The 25,443-nt window shown below is 55.3% G+C and overlaps 1 protein-coding gene across 1 annotated transcript in view; it reads right to left on the reverse strand.

Annotated features, from left to right (window-relative positions):
- Window positions 1-25,443, reverse strand: part of SHISAL1 (shisa like 1) — an 89,599-nt gene that overhangs the window by 22,047 nt on the left and 42,109 nt on the right. The window contains exon 4 of the mRNA XM_054470099.2: window positions 20,391-20,708. Coding sequence (XP_054326074.1) covers window positions 20,391-20,708 — 318 coding nt within the window. The remainder of the gene's footprint in view (window positions 1-20,390; window positions 20,709-25,443) is intronic.

The following is a 25,443-nucleotide window of genomic DNA, read 5'->3' on the forward strand; positions in this document are numbered from 1 at the left end:
TCTCAGAGCCCTCTTTTTGGGCGGCCAGCTGTCATGCCACAAGCTACCCTGTGGAGAGGCCCACCTGGTGAGCAACCGACACCCCCAGCCAACACCTGAACCCGCTACCAGCCACCTGAGTGAGCTGAGAGGTGTATCCTCTCCAGCAGAGCCTTGAGATAACCAGTCTCAGCCAATGCTTTGATTGCAGCCTCCTAAGAGACCCCCAAGCCAGGAGACCCAGCGAAGCCACACCCTGACTCACACCATTCTGACTCACAGAAAGGGTTAAATAAATGCTTGTTTTAAGCTGCTGACTTGTGGGGTAACTTGTTACACGGCACCAACTAGCTAATACAAGGCTTCACGGCAGAGCTAGAGATTCTGGGAGAGGGAGGATCTTGCAGATCGTGCATCTGCACATCCCTCTACTCTATCCTCAGGGAATGAGCCTCTGACCTCAGCTTGCACACCCCAGTGATGGGGAGCTCCCTGCTTACTGAGGCCAGCAAATCTGCTGTAGAACGAGGCTGCCTGGGAAGATCTTCCCTCTGCCTCCTGCTTCCTCTTCCTACGGGTGCCAGTGTGGCTCTGGGGGTTCCCTGGCACCAGTCCCATCCTTCAGGGATGTGTGGGTTCCCCCAGAGTGAGCTGGTGTCTGGATCAGGCTTCTCTGCATCACAGCTTCATCCCCTTCTTTGCTTCAGGGGAGAGTTGCTGGGAGGCAAGTGAGGGCTCAGACCCAGCCTTGCCATTCAGTGTGCACCTGGCAGAGAGGACCCCAGGATGTGCCAGTCTTCACTCAGCCTTAGCTCGAAGTCACCATCTCCAGCCACCTCAGTTTACTCATCTGCTACATGTGAGGACATGAGACAGTGCATGTAACAACGCTTGGCACACAGAAAGCACTCAAGAAATGTATGTCCTACTGAGTCGGGAGAAAACATTCAAAGCAGGGCCGCAGAGATGCTTAAGGGAATTTTTATTTTGTCTTCAGCAAAATATCTTGATGGGCCATCTAGATGGATGGGAATGGGGAGTGGATGAGGCAGTGGGGTGTGTTTGTGTGTGTTTGTTGGAGGGCTTGTGTTTGTTGGGGGGGGCTGTGTGTGTTGGGGGTTCTGGTGTGTGTGGGGCTCTGTGTGTGTTGGGCTGTGTGTGTGTGTGTGTTGGAAGGCTCTGTATGTGTGTGTGTGTGTTGGAGGGTTCTGGTGTGTATGTGTGTGTTGGAGGCTCTGGTGTGTGTGTTGGGGGCTCTCTGTGTTGGGGGCTTTGGTGTGTGTGTGTGTGTGTATGTTGGAGAGCTCTGGTGTGTGTGTGTTGGGGGCTCTAGTGTGTGTGTCGGGGGCTCTGGTGTGTGTGTCGGGGGCTCTGGTGTGTGTGTCGGGGGGCTCTGTGTGTGTATGTTGGGGGGCTCTGTGTGTGTTGGGGGCTCTGCGTGTGTGTGTTGGGGGGCCAGGGCATGTTGTAGGTGCTCTGGGAGAGCTTCCCCCTGGCTGTTTGACTTTGGACACATGCTGTGGCCTCTCTGAGCCTGAGTTCCTGAGTTTCTGGCAAAATGGCAAGAGAAACGCCACTGGCGAGGTGGTGCACAGGCGAAATGGCCGTGCTCTGCAAACTCCCTCACACCCCACTCAGCTCCGCGCCCCAGTCACCTCCCCTGGTCTCCAGGAAAAACCAAAATAAAGATCCTGCTTGAGGGCGACGACAATTATTTTGTGCTTTATAGGGCGCCACATAATCTAAATAATGAAACATGGAACCTTTCTTTCCTTCAGAAAGAAGCTGGCGGGCATCCCAGCTATGTAAAAGGCAGGCAGTGGGGTGGGGATGACAAAGCTATTTGGTGCCAGCTATGCCCAGCGGCTTCTGGCAGACAGGACGGTGCCTGCTATGTTTTTGGAGCCCACAGATTGTACCTGGGATGGGGACGTGGGCACGGCAGGCAGGGGACATCACAGGAGCGACAGGCGGAGGGCAGGGCACGCAGCCCACATCCGAGGCCAGGTCCCATGCCCCTCAGCTGTCCTGATCCTCTCACGGCTTCCAGACCCCATTTGCCCTGGAGTTCTTCCTGCCACAGGTGGGAGCTGCTCCTCCCCAGGCCCATTGCAGTGGTCTCTCGGGGCATCTCAAACTCAAGACACTCCTTGCTGCCGAGACCAAAGCCACGACCGCCCCAAGGTCCCCATCTTGGAAAATCTCCCAGGCTGCTCAGCCCAGGTTCCCAGACATCCTCCTTGGACCCCCACCTCCTTCTCAGCCCCCACCCCAGGCCCTGGCCAATCTTACGGACTCCGATCCCTGGTGCCGGCCCCTCCCCACAACCACCCTCGGCCAAGCCGCAGACGTGGCTACAGCTCGTGGGAGAGCGGCAGCATCTCTGGTTGACTCCCAGCTCCCTTCCCAAAGGCAAATGCGTCCTGTTATTCTCCTCGAGGGCACCCCTGTCCCTGGACCGAGAAGCCCACATCTCACCATGGCCCTGTACAGTCAGACCTACTTGCATCTCCCACCCGTCCCCCTCCTGCACATCCTTCCTCCCCCACACTCGTGCCACCTGACTGCTCTTCTGATGGACGGATGTGCGGCTGTCTCTGCCTCAGTGCCTCTGCACATGCTATTTCCAGTGCCTGGACCACTCCCCACTTCCCCCCGCCCCGGTCTCTTTCAACTCCAACAAGCTCATTCCTTTCTATCCTATAGATCCCAGCTGCCCAGAGAGGCAGGGCCAGGCCATGGGAGGCAGTGGGTGTCCAGCTGAGGGCCTGTCCTTATCCTGCAGGCCCTCTGGGAGTCTCCGAAGGGCTGGGAGCCTCTGCAGAGACAGGACCAGAGACTGCCCTGGCTTTGGGAGTGGGGTCAACAGGGAGCTGTGTCGGTTTTGGGGGCTTCCATTATTCACACCCCGCTTGTAGCCTTCCTTCCTGTCTCTTTACCCTCCTGATGTTCGGACACTTCTCAGGGAACTTAGGGCCTTTATACATCCCCATGGTAAAGGTTAATTTTTAATGCTGCTTTGGTAAATATTTGATGCCACTGCTTTAATGGGAAGATGCATTAGACATTAAATACCACAAAGTGCTCTGAGATGCTGTCCTTTTCATCGGCAGCCTCTGTCCATAACTCCTCTGCCTCCCGCTCTACTAAAATAAAGACTCTTTCTCCTTTGCCTCCTGCTAGGAATTTTTCAAAGCGTTTTTCAAATCCATTCTTGCCCCTGGTCAGTGCCTCCATTAGCCAGATAGAAGGTCAAAGAGGCTTTAAGCTGAAAGATGGCTTAGAAGCCTCAGTCCTTTCCCTCATTTTACACAAGGGGAAAGTGAGGCTGAGGAGGGACATGGCCTGCCTGAGGTTAAACAGCAAGTCTGTGGGTGAGGGTGTGGAACGATGTGCCGGGACTCCCAGCCCAGGGCTCTGCACTGGCACCCCCCAGAAGACTCAGTCCAGTGGAAACAGGCCACGGGGCTCTCTGTGCTGGAAGTGGGCAGCAGGGAGAGGGTCTTTTAGAGGATGGGGAGAGGCCTCGGGAAGGAGCATGACCTCAGCGAGGTTTTGAGGAATGAGTAGGAGCTTGCCAAGGGGCTGGGGTGGGGAAACCTGTGAGGTGAATGGGTGTGGGTAAGCATCTGGGGGCAGGGATGGGGACTTATCTACTCCGTATCCCCAGTCCTGGCCTGGGGCCCAGCCTTAGCGCATGCTTGTGAAATGAATGTGTCCTTTGCCTCCAGGGCTGTGTGCACTGTGGCCTTGATCATCGGCTCTTGGTCCCTCGGGCCCTGGTGCCCTTGCATCTCTGTGCTTCCTTCATCCCGGGCTCTGACCTCACCAGCTTCCATGCATTCTGCACTCCTGGCCTGTCCCTGATGCTGGGGCTGCTTCCCCGACTTCCTTTCTACTGCCCGGGACAGTAAATATCCACAATACACACACACACAGCATGCCACACAGACACCCACAATACACATAAACGCACATACCATGCCATACAGATCCACACAATATCACATACACATGCCATATAGACCCTCACAATATATACACACACACCACGCCACACAGACCCTCACAATATATACACACATGCCACACAGACACCCACAATACACATACACACACACCCCATGCCACACACCATGCTGCGCAGACACCCACAATATACACATACACACACCATGTCACACAGACGCACAGAGTACATATGCACACACACCATGCCACACACCCACACAATACACACACACACCATGCCAAGACTGACAGAAGACACACACATACACCATGCCACACAGATGCCCACAACACACACACACACCATGCCACAGACACCAACACACACACCATGCCACACAGATGCCCACAACACGCACACACACCATGCCACAGACACCAACACACACACACCATGCCAGACACCAACACACACACACCATGCCACAGACACCAACACACACACACACCATGCCACAAAGACACCAACACACAGACACTCCATGCCAGACACCAACACACACACACTCCATGCCATACACCATGCTGCAGACCCACACAATATACACACACACCATGCCACACAGATACAACACTACACACACCATGCCACAGATACACCACACACACACACACAACCATGCCACACAGACCCACACAATATACACACACACCATGCTACAAACACAACACACACACAATGTCACACGGACCCACACAATATACACACACCAAGCCACACACACACAACACATATACCCATGCCACACAGACATCACACAATACACACACCACACACCATGCCACACAGACTCCTGCTCACCTGTGACCTATCCTAGCCCCTTCAGGACCCACCTCTGCTCTCTCCGCCTCTACACTGGTGCTGGCGTCCCATGGCGGTAACAATGCACGACCCTGTGCCCAGCCCCGCCCCTCCAGCACTGTCCTTCCTGGTCAGCAGCAACACCACGCGTCTCTTGGGTCAGACCCTTGAGTTGCCCTCGTCCTCAGTGTGCCCCTCCAACATCCAATTCCTTTGTGGGTCCTGCCTGCACTACCTCCAAAATACTGCCTTGTGTTCCCCCACTGCCTCAGGCAGTGATAGCCTCCCCATGGGCCTCCCTGCCTCCATTCCTGCTGGTTGGCTGCTGTCAGCTGTGTAGCAGTGGCCTCTCACCAAAACCCCCGCCTGACCAAGTCTCCGCACTTCGCTGGCTCCATATTTCCCTTAAACGAACGGAACCACTCTCTCCCATCTCCACAACCCTGCAGACTTGAGTCCCGAATCTCCCTCCCTCTTGGATGCCGTCAACGGTGAGATGTCCCATAGATTGAATCATGGCTTTGGGGAGGAGGTAAGCAGCACTCCATCAAGTGTACACATTGATCGGGGGACACATCTGGGCTCAAGGCCCTGTGAGGTGACAAGGACGTGTCCCTTAGAAACATAAGTGACAACAGTATTGGTCAGAGTCCAGGCAAGGACACAGCAGCCATGGCTGTCATGGAATAGGGCATTTATGACAGGGACTTGAGTTTCCACACTTGCGGGAGGAGCTGGGCAGTGAAGGTCCAGGGGGGACCTTGGAGGCTTAGAGAAGGGACGCTCAGCAGTGCTGGGCAGGGCAGCGGGGCCAGCTTGCATGGAGGCTGAAGCCAGGCCCATCCTGCCTCCGTGAGACCACACGGAAGGTCACAGGGTCTGCCAGCCTAGGATGGGTGGTCGGGAAGGACAGCTGGACACAGATGGAAAACCCAAGGACACTGGGGGCCCTGGGACACCCCTGCAGCTGTGCTTCCCTGGCTCTGCCCAGTGAGACCACCAGCACCACTGACGGCTGCTTCCGCCTCCCAAGTCTCAGACAGCTCAAGCCAGCTCCCCAGGAAGCAGATCCTGGGATACAACAACCCCAGAGCAGCCAGGCTGGCAACAGAACAACCTAGCACAGTATCTCCTTCTTCTTGTCTGACTAGAGAAGCTGTGAGTGAGCCCTGAGCAACCTCAAACGAGGGGTAGGTGACAAGGGGTAGGTGAAGGAGGCACACTTAGCAGGGACCTCTTTCCCCACTCAGAGTGGATAGAGACAAGAAAAGAGGATAGATTTTGGGGGTTCTTCCTATGAGCGGGGTACTGAGCTAGGCCCTCCCCACATCCCCTCTGACTTCATCCCCATGATCCCCTTGCCAGGTGGAGCTCATTTACTCCCTGTGCCTATAGCCACATGACAGCCCAGAGAGGTGATGCAGCTTGCCCAAGGACACACAGCTGGGCAGCACAGAGTCCGGTCCAAGCCCAGCCCAGGCAGCTCCAGAGCCTACCGTTCCTGCCTGCCCCCACCTGCAGCACCCAGCTATTCCTGAAGCCATAGGCCCCAGCACACAGGGTGTGACAGCCTCAGTCCCGGAGCTCACAGCTGAAGCGATCAGGTGACAAGTCCCCCTCTCCCCCAGCACCCTCTGGGGCACCTTAGAAGCTACAGGAAGTCCAAGCTGGAGGGTGCTTAGGAGGAGCAGGGAGCGAGCACCCTCCAGCCCATGGGCGAGCCTCGGTTTCCATCATTCTGACGGGAGCCAAAATGCCCATGTTGGGAGACATTTGCCAACAAGCATCTATTCTTGGAAGGAAATATTTTAGCAGTTAAGACCAGGGTTTTAATAGCAGGGGAAATAAAGTAGAATCGTGGTCCTCCCTGACCCATGTTGATGGAGATAAATTCCTTCTCCACTCGCTCTGCCCTGCAAAGCCTGATCTGGGAGCAGGGCTTATTAAGGACCCCTGAACTAAATTGGTTTTTTGGAAACATTACTGCCACCGGCCCAACCACACTTCTCTCTGTAGGGTGATCTCGCTTCTTCCATATTACTCTTGCTGCAGCCCGGAGGGTGATTATGTGGAATTCCTGTTAAATCAACATAAAGGAGCATCCTCTGAGCTGGAGGCGGATTCACGAGCCCCCAGATTCGCCTGGGCCTTTGTGGAAGTGTCCTTTTTTAATTACTCACGCAAGCTGGCATCTTTGTTTGCACGGTAGTTACTGCGTTACGGCATTTTAATTAAGATTCCAAACTAAAGATTCCAAACTGGCTGGGTGGAGCCGTGCACGTCTCTCCTGGGGCAGGATTATAGGAGGCACCTCCAAGGAGGGGGCTTGTAAGATGCCTGCTGCGGGTAGCACGTCCCCAGAAACAGGTGTATCATGTTGCCAAGCTCCTAATGGAAGCAGTTTCCTTTCTCCCGACAGCTGCACCCTGGGCCCAGAGACACAAAATCTCCATCTGAACTCCAGATAGCTGTGCTAGGTCTAGTTCATTCTAGAAGCGCGTCTTCAAAATGACTCTTCCAAAAACCTTCCCTAAGGAATATTCACCCTTTGGCTGAAGACATTGATTTTTCCAAGCAAAGCCAGGGCAGGGTCAGAATGCATTTTCTACACATCACTGGACAGAGTTCCTTAAGAGCAGGGGCCCGGCCTTTTTCTTCTTTCTGTTCCCAGCACTTAACACGGGGCATGGCCTGCAGCCAGCCCTCAATAAATGCTTGCTGAATAAATGAGTAAATTAATCTTGTCTGGGCTGCATCCATACCACAAACACGGATTGTTCCAGAGACAGAAAGGGACAGGGCTGGAGGCTTTGCAAAGAGGATGCCCAAGACGTTTCCTTGGGGGGACTAAAGACCTAGATGTGTGGCACAGACCAGTCTTTCTGCCCTGCTTTCTCTGCCTGGGGAAGGGCCAGGAGCTGCAAAGGGCCCATGAATTGGCCTCCCAGGACCACCTTGCCTCTTGTCCTGGCTATCATTGCCCTGGGTGCCTGCCTGTGGGTGTCCCCGGAAACACTAGGTTGCTGTTTCATGTGCACATAAGAAACACATTGGCTGTAATCCCAGAACTTTGGGAGGCCGAGGCAGGCGGATTGCCTGGGCTTAGGAGTTCGAGACCAGCCTGGGCAACGTGGCAAAACTCTGTCTCTACTAAAAATACAGAAAGTTAGCTGGGCATGGTGGCACATGCCTGTAGTCCCAGCTACTCAGGAGGCTAATTCAGGAGAATCGCTTGAACCTCGGAGGCGGAGGTTGCAGTGAGCTGAGATCGCACCACTGCACTCCAGCCTGGGCAACAGAGCAAGACTCCATCTCCAAAAAAAAAAAAAACAAAAAAAAACAAAAAAAACACACATTGGCTTCCCACAGTAAAGTTCACAGACCACTGGAGCAAATGGGATTATGTGAGGAGGTAAATATACTAGCATTTGAACCGTTATGCACAGGGGCAAGCTGGTAAACATTTAACAACCTGTTCTCCAGGGGGAGAAAACCCTGATTTGTAGCACGTGCTGTCAATTTCCCGAGTGTAAATACTGGTGCTGTCACTGAATCAAAGACAGGAAGAGATACAAGCAGCCACCACTCTATAGATTTCCACCATACAGACACAACAGATGCAAATACCCTCGCCAGCACAGATGATGGTAAATGTAGCAAAAGAACTAAGAAGTGATACTTTTGAGGATGTATTACCTCTGTGCTTAATACAATGTATTTAATGGCATGTTTATATAATTTGCAATAGTGGCTGTGTTTAACAACAGGCTCCCAAAATTCCTACAACCTAAACTCTCTTGAGCCAGCGTGATGCAGCCCCATCTCATAATGGATATGTTTACTTGTTCGTTTTAATGCGAATTAGGAAAAATACAACCCTTAAACCAGCTATGGTATTGCTTAGAGCAAATCTGAGTTTTCTACAAACATGACTTGATTTCAAGTCAATTAAAAATGTATTAAGTAAACAGAATGAGGGATGTACACAGACAAGAACACCAAGGAACTGAAACGTGGGGGATCAATGTTGCTTTATGAAAATGGCTTCAAACCTCAACTGTCTGGGGGTGCAGTAAAATAAATGGGCAACTCACAAGAGAGGAAATACAATTAATTAACAAATGAAAGGACAGGTGTTTTATCTCAAGAACCATCAAAGAAATGCAAACAGGCTGGGCGCAGTGGCTCACGCCTGTAGTTCTAGCACTTTGGGAGGCCGAGGCAGGTGGATTGCTTGAGGTCAGGAGTTCGAGACCAGCCTGGCTGACATAGTGAACCTCCCGACCCCCCCCCCCCCGCCGCCACCCACCCTGTCTCCACTAAAAATACAGAAATTAGCCGGACGTGGTGGTGGGTGTCTATAATCCCAGCTACTCGGGAAGCCAAGGCAGGAGAATCACTTGAACCTGGGAGGTGGAGGGAGGCTGCAGTGAGCCAAGATCATGCCACTGCACTCCAGCCTGGGCAACAGAATGAGACTCCATCTCAAGAAATGCAAACTGTATAGAAATGGGGGCACCCCATGCTGGAGAGGGTGCCCCAAATCCAGTGCCCTCAAAAGCTGCCTCACTGCACCAGCCCTTTGGGAATGAGGCTGGCACTGGAATCGAGACCCATAAAACTGTCACCCCCTGGACTCAGCAATCTCCCTGCCTGGCATCTATCTGGAGGAAATCATTCCAGAAAGGGAAAGGCCACAAACTCACAAAGGTGTCTGCTGTTTTCTGGAGTATGTCTCCTCCTCCTGCCCCCAGGAGAGCTGGGATTGGTGTTATTTGTCATCGTATTAATAAAAAAATTATACGTTGTATAAACGCCCCGCTGCAGGGAACTGACTGCATGAATCCCACACATGGAATCCGGACAAGTGGGTGGCCGCTGAAATGGTATTTAGAAAGGTCGGGTAAAATCACAGGGTCATTGCTGATTCAATAGGAGAATAAAATCAGAAGGCATATCATTATTAGAGGCGTGCAAAAGCAGGTGTGCATTAGAAGGGAGAAAAATGCAAAGCAGTCGTAGCTGTGTGTGAGCAGGATCCCGAGCGGCTTTTCTTTTCCTATTTTTTACTCCTCAAATAATAGTCGCAATAATAATCACAGTTAGCACTTCCGGAGGCATCTGCCACAGGCTGGGCTCTGTTCCAGTCCTAACAATCATCTCACAACCTAAGGCCACTTGTGACCATTGTACTGACGGGAACACTGAGGCTCAGGGGAAGCTATTGGCTTACCTGCAGTTGCCCACTGGCCCATAGACAGGATCTGAACTCAGCTCTGATTCGAAGACTATGCAGCTCACCCCTCTGCGGGTTTGCTAGAGTAGAGCTAGGAGGTTTTCAAAGTAAACTTGTATTAAAACTAAGCGTGGGTGTTGCGTTTTTACCTTCTGTTCCACCGGGCCCTCCTCTGGTGGGGAGTGGTTTGCAGAGGGAGGTGGGGAGCTGCCAGGTGGAAGAGATGAGTACACCTGCCGCCTCCGGAAAGATTCCCAGGGCTGGGAAAGACCTTCACAAATGGTGCAGGGGAAAAGACAAACCCCGAAAGCAAACAAAACCAACCACGCACCCCAACTGAGCACACACCAAGCTGGCACCATCACCTCATTTAAACCCCTGCCTGGCAGCCCGCGAAGGGGCCGATGGCAGATCAGAAGCCAGGATGAGTTTCAGGAGGCTCCTGGGCCCAGACCGGAGAGGACTTGTTTCACTGACACATGAGCCAGATCTCAGGTGCTTTGGGGGACCCCTGAGGTCCTGCCTGGGGGATGGGTGAGACCTACCTTGCACAGAGAACCCACAACCATAAGGCAGCTATGCAGCCAGTATGGGGTGGCATTATCTCAGGGTTAGCTCTCACAGGGAGCGAAGTAAAGGCGGAGACGTTGCTCTTCCAAGTACAAGGATGTGGGCTTTGGAGTCCACCAGACCTGGGTTCCAGTTCTGGCTCAGCTGCAGCGCAGTTCCCAGGAATTTCTCTCCGAGCCTTGGTGTCTCCTTCATAAAATGAGGCTCGGGATGGTCAAGCTGCAGTGCAGCTGGGGAGGCTAAATGGCACAATTTGTTGCAGCTGCTTAGCTCAGTAAGTCCTCAATAAATGGGAGCTACCGTTACTAACAGTAATAATGCAGTTCATTGATTGGACACTGTCTAGGTGCCTTCTGTGCACAAGGCACGGGGCAGGAAGATTCATTCATGCAACACGGATGTATTGAGCACCTACTATGTGTCAGGCCCTGTTCTATGTGCTGGGGTCACAGCTGAGCACAAGAAACACCAATCCCAACTCTCCCGGGTTTTCCATCCAGCTGAGGAGACAGGCACAAAGCCACAAAGCAAACGTGATGTCAGGCAGCGGTGCACATGATGAGGCAGCTGAAGGAGGACAAAGGGACAGAGTGACGGGGGGAGGTGGCTGCTTCTATTTTGTAACCTTGGCCAGGGAAGGCCCCTCTGATTGGATGACTCTGAGCAGGGGCTGTAGAAGGGAGGAGTGAGCCCTGCTGAGATCCACGAGGGGAGAGGTCTGGGTGGAGGGAACAGCAGCAGGGCTGGTGTGGCTGCAGCAAGCGCCAGTGTGGGGAGATGAGGACAGAGGGACAGTGGGGTGGGGGTGGGGTGGAGTCAGATCATGTTGGCCAAGGAAAGCATTTTGATTCCTAAGTGTGAAGAAGGCCATCGGCAGGTCTTAATGTTTTTAAAAGATCAGCTGCTGCTGTCGGGGACAAAGGCTAGTGTCAGGGAGACATGCGGAGGTGGCTGCCTCCATCCTGGCCAGAGAAGACGGACAAGGAGGGCTGATCTCAGCAGAGGGGTGGGTGTGGGGTGGATTCTGGCTTCATTTTCAAGGTATTGCTGATGGAACACGTGAAAGAAAGGGAGGCGCCAAGGAGATGGTGGGGGTCAGCGGGGATGTGTATGTGCCAGTCCCCCACGTCTATGGGACATCCAAGAGCTGCCCTTGAGGACTAGGCTCTGCAACGACCAGCCGATCTGGATTCAGGGGAGAGAGACCAGGGAGAAAGTATGGGAGGTGGACAGGATTGGAGCTGTGGGTCCGGGTGGGGTCCCCAGGGGGTGGGTGGAGATGAGAGAGAAGTTAAAGGGAGGAGCGCTTGTGTCTAAGATCAGGGAGATGAGGATCAAGCTGCAAAGGGCAGCAAGAAGGGCAGCCATGAGGGGCCAGGAGCCAGGACCCTGCAGTGCAGAGAACCCAGGGCTCCCCGGTTCCCCTCAGTCCCTCCCTCCTCTGAGGCTCTGCCTAAGCTTCTCTCTCTCCCGGGATGCCCTTTGCCCACTTTGGCGAACTCCTATTCATCCACTGAAACCCTTTCTTTGTGTTAGCTGCTCCTCCCCTGGCTGACCAGTGCTTAGTCTGGTGGACCGTGAATCCTGGAACAGCTGAGCACTGTCTTGGACAGAGCCGTGAACAGTGGGGAAGGCTCACGGACGCGATGCCAGGAGAGGGATCCGAGCATTTGCAGAGCAGCTGCTCCGTGCCAGGGCCTTTCCGCGTTTCCTCTCATTTAAGCAGACAGCACCTGAGAGGCCAGTTCTGTCACCCACTGTCCTGGTGAGGAGGGGTAAGCTGCCTGCCGGAGCCCCTCAAAACAGGAGAGCTGGGATTGGAACCCAGTTCTGTTTGCCTCCAAGAGCCTTTGCTCCTAACTCGACTAACTCTGCCTCCAAACAAAACAAAACAAAAAAGCCTCATGGCAGGTGGGGCTATTCAAACAGGGGCCAGCTTCCTGGAGGGTGAGTGAGTGCTGGATGGTTGGGCTGCACCTCCTAGGCAGGGATGTGGAGGGGATCCCTATAGCAGGCTCCAGGCAGCGCTGGAGAGCTGGAAACCCTCTCTCCCTGGAGGCCAAAGGACCTGGGCATGAGACAGAGGCGCGCTCACAGAGGCTAAAAGAGAACCACTTCAGGGTAGAAAATTAGGAACCCCCATGGCCTGAGGCGGAAGTGGGTCACTGAGTTATGGGCCACCACCTGCTCCTTGGACAATTAGCACAGCCATTGCAGGGTGCTTATGAACACTTTTCCATCACACGGGAGGCTCGACAGGACATAATGTTGAATTAAAAACCCAAGACGCACCATTTTATGTGCGGGATGACAACACTGCCCTGATGATCGGCCAGGCTGGAGGGACGCGGAGCCCTGCATGTGATGGTGAGGTCCCTTGGTTCCCACACTGGCAGTGTCCTCGTGATGGTTAATACTGAGTGTCAACTTGATTGAGGGATGCAAAGTATTGATCCTGGGTGTGTCTGTGAGGGTGTTGCCAAATGGTGCTCACATTTGAGTCAGTGGGCTGGAGGCAGACCCACCCTTCATCTGGGTGGGCACCAACTAATCAGCTGCCAGCGTGGCCTCAATATAAAGCAGGCAGAAAAATGTGAAAAGGTGAGACTGGCCTAGCCTCCCAGCTTCCATCTTTCTCCTGTGCTGGATGCTTCCTGCCCTCAAACATCGGACTCCAACCAAGTTCTTCAGCTTTAGGACTCAGACTGGCTTCCTTGCTCCTCAGCCTGCAGACAGCCTATTGTGGGACTTTGTGATCGTGTGAGTTACGACTACTTAATAAACTTCCCTTTATATAGCTCCTATTAGTTCTGTCCCTCTAGGGAACCCTGACTAATACAGTCCTCCAGCAAAGAGGGGCACCTTTATGGTGGAAAATGAAGCAGAAAAACAGAGGAAACTGCGACTGTCCCTTGGGGGAGTGCTGAGGAGGAGGAGGTAGGTATTAAGGCAGGGAAATAAAGAATAGCAACAGGACCGCAGCCCCCAGGGGCAGCCTGTGCGCTGGCTCAGGGCGACCGGGCCTCTGCAAGCATCTTAATGCCCCCCTGAACCTTTGGGGGTACAGAGCGGGGTCAAAGAGTTGTGTTCCCCAGGAGAAGGGGTGAGGAGAAACTCTGCAGCTGCCACAGGGGTCCTGGTGCACCTCAGGGGCCTCCGTGGGTTGTGGTGATGTGGATCCTAGCTGGGCCACAGCCAGCCACATCCAGGACGCGGCAGGAGGACCAGCATAGGCCTCGACTTAAGGAGGGTTCCTAGAGGCTGGGACTGTAGCCTGCACTCTGGGGAGTCTGCACAGTTTGCTTCAGGGCATGGGTAGGAGGAGGAGATTCCCTGCAGTCCCACTGTGTACCCTCGGGACCTCTCATCAACATCACTGTCCAGGGCAGGCACTGAGACTCAGGGAGGGCCAGCAACTCGTCCGAGGACACATAGCAGGTAGAGTCACTGGTTCTGAGCCTTTCTGTCACCCCCCGCCTGCCACCCATGGTACCCACCACCGTGGAGTGACACTGATGAATGGACAGCCTCCGGGGTTTTAGCCAAGCTGTCCGAACAAACGGAAAGCAGCCCAGAGAGCTAGCAAAAGAGGGAACGCGCACCTTCTTGAGCCCCAGCTGGGAAAAGACAGGAACTGGAGGGGACAGCCCAGTTTCCTGGTCCAGCTGGAACCCCCAAGGAGCTGCAACTCCATCCCCACTCAGGACATCAACTGTCTTCTGAATTCCAATCACAGAAGCCTCCTTGGTATTTGATGTTATGCCAAGGAAAGAAGATATTTGGTCATCTCCCTTTTCAGTCTCCTCATTTTCTGGAATTTCTTGCTGTTGGCTGGCACCCTCCCCGCAGAAACCACACACCAAGGACTCTGGCTGCAGAGCCGGGAAGAACACGATGCTTGGGTTTCAGCAGGAGAAGGTTCTGGGGTTGGGTGAACTCTGGGACCTCACAGGGGAGGACGAATGACTTTTGCAAAGAGCTTGAGGGGTTCTAGGCGCAGGCAGAGTAAGGTGAGAAACGGTGGTACTGGGGCTTTGCTGGTAGGCAGAGGCCAATGGACAGAGAGGAACTCTGGACATCCCCCCGCCCCTGCTGGGCCCCTGTCTCTCCAGGTGGCCTGAGGTCTCCAGGGCCCAGGGTGACGGAGCCAATGCTGTAGAGGTGCTCGGGCTCTAATGGCTGCTCTGCCCTGTCCCTGCATGCCCCACAGGCAGCATCAGCATCTCCCAGGAACTTGCTATAAATGCAGAATCCTAGGCCTACCCCATCATTAGGCATCAGAATTTGCAAACCCAAGAAGACCCAACGGATTTGGATGCCCCTTAAGATCTGAGACGTACACATGATCGATCCCCTTGAGCCAAGTCGGGAATTTTTCCCTGAACTCTGACAGCCTGGAAGGGCTTGGGGGCTGGGAGGGCTGGGGCTGGGCAGCCTCCTCTCTTCCAGCCACTCCCCATCCCCCATCTCCACCCAGGCCCCTAGACCTCAGGGCAGGTTTTGAAGGATGAATAGGAGTTCCCCAGGGAGATGTGGGGCACAGCACATTGGGAAGACAACTGAGTCAAAAGCAAGGAGCTGTGAATCTGCGAGGGATTTGAGGGGTCAAGGCTGGGTTGGAAGGCATGGGCAGTGAGGTGAGGAGAGGCTCTGAGACAGGCAAGGGCCAGGTGGCAGTCAGCTCAGGATCTGACATGGGCTGGGGAGACCCTGGCTCAAACCCATGGATCTGCTGCATGGCCTTGGGCAAATCACTGACCCTCCCTGGGCCCAAGTTTGCTCATCCGTACAAGGTGATGAGGCATCCTGCTGAGCCCAGTCCCCAGCGTGGGAGTTACAAGAGTCTATGGAAATACCAAGGGGGGCAGTGTCTAAAGTCAAGCACTAACCGTGGTTCCCAGGACTCTCTGCTGGGCCCTGCAGGTCTTACAGGGTGTTGAACAGCAGCCTGAGGCTTCAGGAGGGGGCCGCTCTGGTGGGGAGGCAGAATCAGGCCACCAAGGGCTAGGGAGCAGGCTAGGAGGCAGCCGAGGCCCTCTCTCAGAGATGGGAATGTGAATGCATGGGGGAGGGAGGGAGGTAGGGACAATGGGGAGTGGAGCTGGGGGTCCCAGGAGGATGTCAGCCCCTCATCAGGTCCTCACAACTGCACTGCGAGGCCAGGCTTGCCCAATTTACAGATGGGGACACTGAGGCTCAGGCAGGGGAGGCTCGGGGCAGGCAGGTTGTGGGGCACTGGCGGGGCCAGGTGGGTGTGTTTGACTGGGAGCCGCTGCCTGTGCCCTGGATTTGAGACAGCAACGATAATGACCATCACAACCATGACAGCGGCACCTCCCAGGACCCAGGCCACAGCCGCAGTGATGATGACAGCACAGCATGTGGCAGGAACGTGGCAACATCCTCGGGCCGGGCCCGGCTTAACCCTGGGGGCACAGCAGCTCCCCTCGGTGTCCCCTCCACTGCTTGCTCCTTTAGCCTGAGGTGGGCCCTGGCTGTGCAGAGGTGAGACCTGAGCTGTCAGGGTGAGGGGACCAGGGCCCGCCGCCTGAGGGGAGAGAGGGCTCAGCGCAGACCGCCAGTGCTGATGCTCCTGCTGCATCCCTTACATGGGATTTGCTGAGCAGCTACTATATGCTGGGGCCCTGAGTTGGGCTGAGGTTCTGGTCGGGGGAGCTGCACACCACTGCACAACTGGCAAGGGTGGGGAGTCCAGCAGGAAGACGGAAGTCCAGATAGTGAGGTCAGGTCGGGGATTGGTGGGAGGGCCTGGCCGGGCTGAATACTGGTGGGAGTGTGTGTGAGTGTGTGTGTGTGTGAATGTGTGTGTGTGTGTGTAGGGGGTAGTGCTGCCTCCTGCCACGCTGTGAACTGAGTGTGCAACTGTGCAAGGAGGGCCAAGGTGCTTGGAGAGGCTCTCTACACCTGAGAGGAAAACCCAGGACCTCCACGGTGCGAAGGAGACACTGTTAGGTGACGAAGGCACCTTGTTGCAGGTGCTGTGTCTCTGGGGTGCCTGCTGGGTCACACTGGGCTCTGGGCCCTCAGGGGTCGTCCTGACTACTTTCAGGAGGAAATGACGGGCGAAGTCTTGGGATCACCAGAGAAGAGAGAGTCCAAAGAATCTGAGCAAGAAACTTCGCAGCCTGAGTTCAGTATCTACTAAGTGGAGGGAAAGCCCCGCTTCTCCGTGAAATTAAATGAAGGCAGCTGAGCATTGTGACCATTGCACCCCCTCCCAACGCCCCTGCTGGCTCCTAACTCAGTTATAAATCCCATGGGTGGGGGACGGCACAACGCCCCACCTGCCTGGCCATGCGATTCGGCAGCACTTGGATTTTGCCCGGCCAGCTGGCAGGAAAATCACATTTCTTGTGATTGATGGAGTGCGTGTCTGTGGGGACCAAGAGGCGGGGGCTGTGTGGGGCTGAGCCACTGCCGCCAGGGCCTTCAATACTGCTGTTCAGCGGTGGCCTGGGGGCTGCCTTGGGCCCCTCACCCACCAAACCCAAGGGGTTTCTGAGAGGGGAGGCTGTGCTAGCCTCCGCTGGGGAGCCGAGGGCCTTGAGGCTGGGCCCAGCAGTCGCCCAGCTTACTCCTCTGCCCCAGCTCTGGGATCTGCTCCCCGCCCACCATGGGCCCTCCCGCTGCAGCAGCCAGGGTGGGAGCCAGGGGCAGGGAACTCCTGGGCACTGAGGCAGTCCTGGCCCCCAGCACAGCTGCCCCTTGCCTCCACCTCCCCTGGCATCACCTGACTGCCCTGTCCTGGCAGTGCCTTGGCCTCCTGCCTCTGTCCCCCATGCGGTGGTCCTTGACCCACTGCTTGGGTCCCACTAAGCCTCCCCAGAAGTGGCTGAGCCTCATTAGGAGACTCCAGGAGCTCAGGGGATGAGGGTGTGTCTGCAGCTGTCTTCCTCCTGCTGCCCCTGCACGGGGAGCCCCAAGGAGCTGGAGAAGCTGGATTCATTTGCAGGAGAAAGAGCTGGGGCGGGCAGGGGAGAGAGAGAGAAGCCACAGAGGCTGGGCTCACAGGAGACTTCTGGGGGTGAAAGCAGAAGTGAAGAGAGATTTTGGGGAGCAGCGGCGCACTCAGCAGGAGGCTCCTGAGAGGGCTGTGAGGGGAAGAGAAGCCTTTCCAGGGGCTGAGGAGCGTTCAAGAACCTCCCTGGCCCACACTCCTTGCCTGGACAATCTCCAGTGTGACTGAGGAGGGCCGCAGAGGGCGCTTGTAATGCCTGTTTGGGTGCCAAGTGGTGTTTCATTGACTGGGACACCACATGGAGGCTGGGCCACCCGGGGCCAGGGACCTACTCGGGTTACAGTCACAGCTATAATGCTGAAGATGTCCTGGGTCACACAGCCGGGAGGACCTTGGAGTGGCAGAAAAGGAGGCTCCTCCCTGATCTCCAAATCAAATCCCCTCTCACGTTGGTTCCTCAATTGGCAAAACTGAAACCCAAAAAGGAAGCTCCTCATCCGGAGTCACACTGTGTCAAAGAGCACAGTGGGAGTGGGATGGTGCCCTTGAATCTAGCCAGGGACTGGCTATTCCCTTATCCTGCACCACACCCTTGTGGGTTCTGACAACCTTTTGACACGCTCACATGGTGATGGGAACACCTTCCTGAGCCTGCACTCAGGACAGTCAGGAAAGACGAGGAGCCTCTGAGCTCCAACAGGAAATGTGTCCCACCTGGACCTGGAGCTCAGCTGCCCACTCAGGCTCCATGCACAACCCCTGTAGGCTTGGCAAGCTCTCTGCATCTTGATGGCATAGCACAGTGCCTGGCACACAGCAGGCACACAATGTGTGCTTGTTGGGGAAAAGCAATATGGAACAGGGGTAGGGTGGGAACTGCTGCTGAGACAGGCAAAAACGTTCTGGGCAGGATGAGATGGGGGAGCTGTTAGCAGCAAGCACAGTGATGTAGGAAATGGAAGACCTTGAGGCCGGGGCAGGAAAACAGCCCCCAGGTGCTGAGTGCAGGGTGCTCACGACATCCTCCATCCTCTTGGCAGGTGTTCGGGGAGGTGTGAGCTATTTATTCCAAATGTATGTGCATGCAAAAGGTGTGGGAGTGGGGGAGGACCACCGTTTTAAACGGAAGATTCTCAGCTATCTAAAAGCTCGGCTCTTATAGACATTTTCCAGTGCCTCCCGAGCTGTAGTGCCTATGAGCATCATCCTCAGAGATGCCTGGTCAGTAGGCTCTGGGTCTTTTAGTTTGACAAACCCTCTAGGTGTGTCTGTTGCAAGGGATCCACATTTCAGAACACCCCACTATTGGGTCCTGCCAACAGACATTTTATTGTCTGTAGCTCTCTGGAGTCCCCACTGCTCAAGGGTGGAGGCTGGCTTCTTCTCTACCCATCACCTCCACATCCCCCAGAGCCTGGCACAAACCCCTGCCCAAGGACCCGCTCTGCCAGCATTTGTCAAACCAAGCCACACAGGGCTGTGTCTTTGTCTCCTGTGTGATGGATGGCGTCATTATTTGATCGATAAGCGCAAGCTGATTTATGCATATCTTATTAATTATTTAATAATAATTGAAAAGGTCACTACCTGCTAGCTATGTGAATGATCACTAACTCGCTTCATTGCTGCCTCCAAAGAGGAGGCAGAAAGGATTAACTGAGGACCGACTATGTGCCAGGTAGGTGCACAGTTAACCCTTGGGAGGGGGCAGTCTTACCCACTCCTCCTTCACGAGGATCGGAAGGTTAAGTGGGGTGAAATCTCATGCCTCATGTCAAGGAGCAGGTAAATGGCAGAGCCGGGACTCAGACCCAGGTTAGGTTACCTGCAAAGCTCCTGGACATGAACCCAGGGGTCACTGTGCGGCAAACTCCTGCACCCCTCCAGCAGGGGGGCTCTGGGATGGATCTTGCAGCTTGGGCTTGGTATCATGATGTCCCTGGATGATGTGCCCTGAGCCCTGTGTGCCCATGGCTGCAGCTCAGCCCCCATAGAGCATCTGAACCTCTCACTCTAGCCCTTGACCTGGGAATTGACCCTCAGTCTGGCTCCTGTCCTTGGTGCTAGCCAGCCTCCCAGGGAGTTCCTGCTCCAGACGCACAGACCCTGCCTCTTCCCTTCCAACTCTAGATGCTGCACTACCCAGGGCCGCCTGGGGTTAGGTCAGGCCCATCCCCACCATACTGGAACTGGGCGGAAATGGGAATTGCAGTAGACAAGCTCAGATCTGAACATAACCCTGGGGCAGCCACCCCACAAGGCCAACCCTTGAGATGCCACCTCTCTGGCTGGCTGGCTTCCTTCCTTCCTTCCTTCCTTCCTTCCTGAACAGCCTGCCTGAGTCAGAACTAGTACCCCTCATGCCACACAAGGCATGTACATATAAGGAACCAAGTAACATTTGTATTTTCTAACCTCACGATGAAAAATCTGGCTGGACAGACTGATTTGCTTCCTTTGGCCAGATTTACAACTCAAAAAGCCATCCGGTTTTCCCCTTTGCCTTGGCAGCTAGAAAACCCAAAACTCCACTTAATGTTTAGTGGTTACATCTCTCACACTGGGCTCTAAGCGCAATGAGCTTGCAAGCTTTGCTTCTAAGCTCTGTTTCCACCTCTCATTTTGACTCTCCTGTCCAGGCATGTGTTGTAGGCTATCCATGACAGTTTGAAATTTTTCTTGGCAAACAACAGGATAAGCAAACAATCAGGTAACCAATGAGCCAAACACTATGGCGAGAATGATGGCGTATTCTCCAAGCTCTCCAAAGACAATGACCCAAATCAGCCTGGGTCTCAACTGTAGCCACTCACCAGGCAGACGAACTCTGGAAGGTCATCAGCGGTGGGCTGTGAGCATCTCCCCGCAGCGCGTGCACGGCCTGCGGGGCTTGTGGCAGCGGGCCTGGGGGAGGCTGTGGCTGTGGGGCCCGCTGACCCGGCTGAGGGGCCCGAGCGGTGTTCCCCCACCGCCGGGGGTCCTGTTTCATCCATCGTCCTTGGATGCCCCACCGTGTCAGGTAGACCTTGCAGATGTCGTAGTTCATTGCCGAGTAATACAAAAGGTCCAGAACCAGCAGCATCAACACGAAAAAGCCATAGATCCACACTCCCAACAAGGCGGTGTAATTGCTGTGAACAGACAGAGAGGGAGTGAGCAAGGAGAGGGGAGTGGCCCAGCTCAGGCCGGCTTCATCAGTGGGGCTGATTAGAGAATGTGTCCTGGGGCTATGTTGGGGTCCCTGGGAGAAGGGTCCCCGGAGGAGGGTACTGAGCCCCTCTGGAGGGCGGGGCCTTGGCTCCCTCTCCTCTGCCTGCCTGTTCACCTCCTTCCCTGGAATCCACTGCCCTGGGCCTGGTCCCCACCTGAGCATCCTCCAGGACCCTGAGTCCTTGGGCTGGGATCCCTGAGGGTCCCACAGAGTCAGGTACTTTGGGGGGAATTCTGAGCTAGCATCTGGGGCTCCCAGGACATGGCAGCCTCTTCCTTTACCTGGTGCTGTTTTGGTCTGCACTCTCCCTCCTTCCTACAGGTGCCCCTGCTCACCACCCCCCACCCCACCTTTGCCTACGTTGTTCCTGGCACCCGGGATGCTCTCACTGCCTCACCCCTGCTGTGAGGATGGAGGTCCTCCCCATCCTGCTGGACCAAGGGCAGAGGCATCAGGTTCTGCCCTCTAGACCCCCTCTCAACCTCCCCCAGGGGTCTCCTTCACTCAACACGACCAGGCTGTGTATGGCTGGGGGTGTCCGGGCCCCATGACCTCACTTCTCTTATTCATTTGCCCAACAATTCCTCACCGAGGGCTGCTCTGCCTTCCTCAGGCAGAGGTGGCCAAAGTTGCGAGAGGGTTTGGAAGCCCGCTGTGAAGCCTGGCTCTCCCGGTGTCAGCTGACTCCACTGCAGAGAAGGTCTGCACTCCAGCACCCGGCCTTTGCACAGGCTGTGCCTTCTTTCCCTGCCCCCTTCCTCCCCTGCCTACCTCCCACCGGCCCTTTGTCGAAGACCACTTCCTCCAGGAAGTCTTCCGGACACCGTGACCCTCCTACGCAGCTGGGTCAAGCCTGTCTTCTGGCCCACAGCCCTGAGTTCCCCTCAAACCCAGCCCCTGTCACCCAGAGCCACATCTGTCTCCCACATCCTTCCCCAGGGCCAGGGTCCAAGTCTCCCTGACCTGTGCCCAGGGTGGACGGTGTCCTGGGCTTGCCACCGCAGCTGGGGCTGCTGAGCCCTAACAGTGCGTGCCAGGGGCTGTGGCTGCCTGAAGCCACCGATCTATTAATCACTCCGGCGCCACCTCCATCTGCTCCCTGCTGCAGGCATGTGTTTGGGTGGGTGTGCGCTTCTGGTGTCGAGGAGGCGTGAACAGAGCCAGTGTCCAGCCTGCACACGCTGCCGCTGCACATCCCCAGGGAGAGACTCACCTCGCTCTCGCTCTTGCTCAGACGGAGGTCTCGGGGGCAGCAGATCCTTTAAGACCCTATTTGAGGCTGGGGGAAGGGGCCAGCCCGGAGCCCGGAGACCTGGTTCTAATTCTTCCTCTGCCTGGTTTGCTGTGTGGCCTGGAAAAACCCTTGCCTGTCTCTGGGCCTGGAGGAGATGAGCATGAGGCCTCTCCCAGTCTTGACTTCCAGGCTCCAGATCTTCCCAGGCTTAGGTCAGCCCCGGCACCAGCAGCAGCCTCTGTAGGAAGATGGGGGCTGCTTCCCTTGGACTCCTCTGGCCCCGACCAGGGCTGAGCCCAGGGCCGGGGAAGCTTGCTTTCGCTCTCTGCCGAGAATGCCTTCCCTCCTCTCGCTTGGCCAAGTTCTTGGCCTGAAGATGCTGCTTGGGTGCCTGGGAGCCCCTGGCTGGGAGGCCTCTGCACGTCCTGAGCACGTCCCATGAGCAGCCATAGGCCAGTACTTAGGCTTTGTCGCTGTGATCCCACAGCTCCCGGTCACTGTGGGTCCTTGCTGCCTCCTTGCCTCCACCGCCATGAAGCCTGCATCAGACTGATGGGCTCGCTCATGCTAGGGTGTAAGTGACTGACAGCCAGGCCCCAGCGGCCTTATGTTAAAGAGAGTCTGTTAAAGAGAGGCTAGCTTTTCCTGGAGGCATCTGGATATGGAATTCCTTCCAGGAATTCCAGGAAAAAGAGGCCTGGAGCCCCATCCAGTATGCTGGGGCAGGCGTCCCCAGGGTAGATGTCCCCGCAGACCGAGGAGTCAGGCCTGGCTCCAGTTCCCAGGCCCTCCTGCTTTCCCCAGCACCCTCCCTCCTGCAGCCCCCACGGAATTGCTCTAAGTGCCAGGTTTTTCTTTGGTGGTTCCCATGGCAGCAGCCACGGGGGCTGAGGGAGGAGACAGGGAAAGGGGAGGCAGGGCAGCTGTGGGCAGATGCTGTCCGCAGAAGGGGTCCAGGATGCCAGCTGGCGGGGTGGCTGGGCCACAGGCTGGGCCTCGAACCACCGGGCCAAGAAATGATAGTGCCAGAAGTGGCAGTGGACGCTCGTTCCCCTACCTGCTTCCCACGTTAGCCCATTTAATGCTCATGCAACCACTGGAGGAAAGAGTTTTTTCATCATTGTCATCCCTGCTTTATGGATGGAAAACTGAGGCTTGGTGGAATTAAGAGACTTGCCTGAGAGCTCACAGCCATTAAGGGGCACAACCAGTATTTGAACTCAGCAGCTGAGCTCTAGAGTTGCGCTCCTAACCACTATACCACACTGCCTTGGCTGCGGCCACCCGGGTTCTCAGGTAGAAAATCTGCTCCAGGGGCCAGGCACGGTGGCTCGAGCCTGTAATCCCAGCACATTGGGAGGCCGAGGTAGGTGGATCACGAGGTCAGGAGATTGAGACCATCCTGGCTAACACGGTGAAACCCCATCTCTACTAAAAATAAAAAAAAAAAGTAGCTGAGTGTGGTGGCAGGCGCCTGTAATCCCAGCTACTCAGGAGGCTGAGGCAGAAGAATGGCATGAATGCGGGAGGTGGAGTTTGCAGTGAGCTGAGATTGCACCACTGCACCCCAGACTAGGTGACAGAGAGAGACTCCGTCTCAAAAAAAAAAAAAAGAAAAGAAAAGAAATGCTGCTCCAGCCCAACAGCTCTCTTACCTGGAGGCCTTTGTCCATGCTGCACCTCTCTCCAGAACCCCTGCCTACCTCCTGCACACCCAGCTGGCCCTGGCACTGTGTCTTAGCCCAGATATCACCTCCTCCAGGAAGTCTTCCTTGATGCCCTGTGTCAGTCCAACCCCTACCCTGCATTCTCAAAGCCACTGCATTTCCCAGAACACACTGTTGTCTTTGTAGTTTTGTAGGACTGACTGCCCCTGGAGATTGGGAGGGCCCTGAGGGCAGGGTTGGGGTTCAAATTGTCTTTATGAGCCCAGCACTCAGCCTTAGGCTGTGAATACTGATACCAACACATATTGAGAGCTGAGGATGGGCTGGTGACAGTGGCTGCTTTGATACTAACTTCCCTGGAGTTTATAGGCTGCAAGTCTGTGCGCCAGCAGCTAATAGAAACACTGGCCATTGTTATGCACCAGTGCCCTGTGCTTCTGAATCCGTGCAATGGTGCCATGAGGGAGGAGCTAGTGTTCCCATGTCACACGTGAGGAAATGAGACCCAGAGAGGCAAAGTCACTTGCAAAAGTCCACACAGCTGGTGACTGGCAGCGCTGGGAGCTGGACCCAGGTCCCTCTCTGACTTCAAGTGAGCTGATCTTGGGGGAATTCCACGGTCGAATCTAGGATAGATGTCCAAAGAGAGGTCCCCTGCACCTGCGTGATGTGCCCACTTGTACTGCCCCACCCTCTACCAGGAACTGAGAGCGAGTCCCTGTCCTCTCTCCTCGGGGCATCCTGAAGATAAGTGTGTCATTGTAATCGTGTGTGTGTGTGTGTGTGTGTGTGTGTACTGCCGGGCTCCTGGCCTCTGCAGCCAGCTTGCTGGAATTGACACGTGACATGACCCCTGGCCCTCCCAGCTCATCCTCCCTGTCAGGGAAGGGAAGGGCCTGCCTGCGGGGGGTGTTGCCTTTGCTGACTTGCCCTTCCTTGTGAGGTGACCACCCTGGAGGTGGCAGGTGGGGATGCCCGGGCCATGGGCACCATGCTGAAACCACTCCCCTGGCCTGCCACGGCTGGCCCTCCCCATGGTCAGCCAGCTGGGAAGATTCAGGTCTTTAAAAAACTTTTGTAAAAGTAATGAAAAATATGTGACCTGGAAATTAATTCCATCCAGATGCAGGGGTCTTTGTTGTGTGGGTGTGTATTTTGTAAATGGCAGAAGATAAAAAACCAAAGGCTGTTTTATGGAGCAAGATGTGAAGGCAGCCAAAGCCGCAGATCGCGATTTTTTCAGTGTATTTTGGGATATTTACTGATTCAAATTCTTTTGGTGTTTCCCAAGCAGTAAACAAAACCTTCTCTGATGGAGAAATCTCACTGAACGTCTTCCCGGGGCACAGGAGCAGATCCGTCAGCAGGAAGAGCAGCTGCAGCCAGTGTGGGGATGGAAGTCCCCGTCACCACCCCACCAGGCAGTCACATTTGAGGGTGGAGGAGGAGAGTTCCTGAGGCCAGCAGGCCAGCAGGCCAGAACGAGACATCAGCTCAGCTGGAAGATGGCCGATGGCCCCTCTGCCAACCTCATCTAAAAAATGGGAGTATGGTCTGCTGGGTGCAGTGGCTCACACCTGAAACCCCAGCACTCTGGGAGGCCGAAGCGGGTAGATCACCTGAGGTCGGGAGTTTGAGACCAGCCTGACTAATATGGAGAAACCCCGTCTCTACTAAAAACACAAAATTAGCGGGGCGTGGTGGTGGGCACCTGTAATCCCAGCTATTTGGGAGGCTGAGGCAGGGGAATTGCT

The sequence above is a fragment of the Pongo pygmaeus genome, chromosome 23 (genome assembly GCF_028885625.2).
Source record: "Pongo pygmaeus isolate AG05252 chromosome 23, NHGRI_mPonPyg2-v2.0_pri, whole genome shotgun sequence".
NCBI classification, from domain to species: domain Eukaryota; kingdom Metazoa; phylum Chordata; class Mammalia; order Primates; family Hominidae; genus Pongo; species Pongo pygmaeus.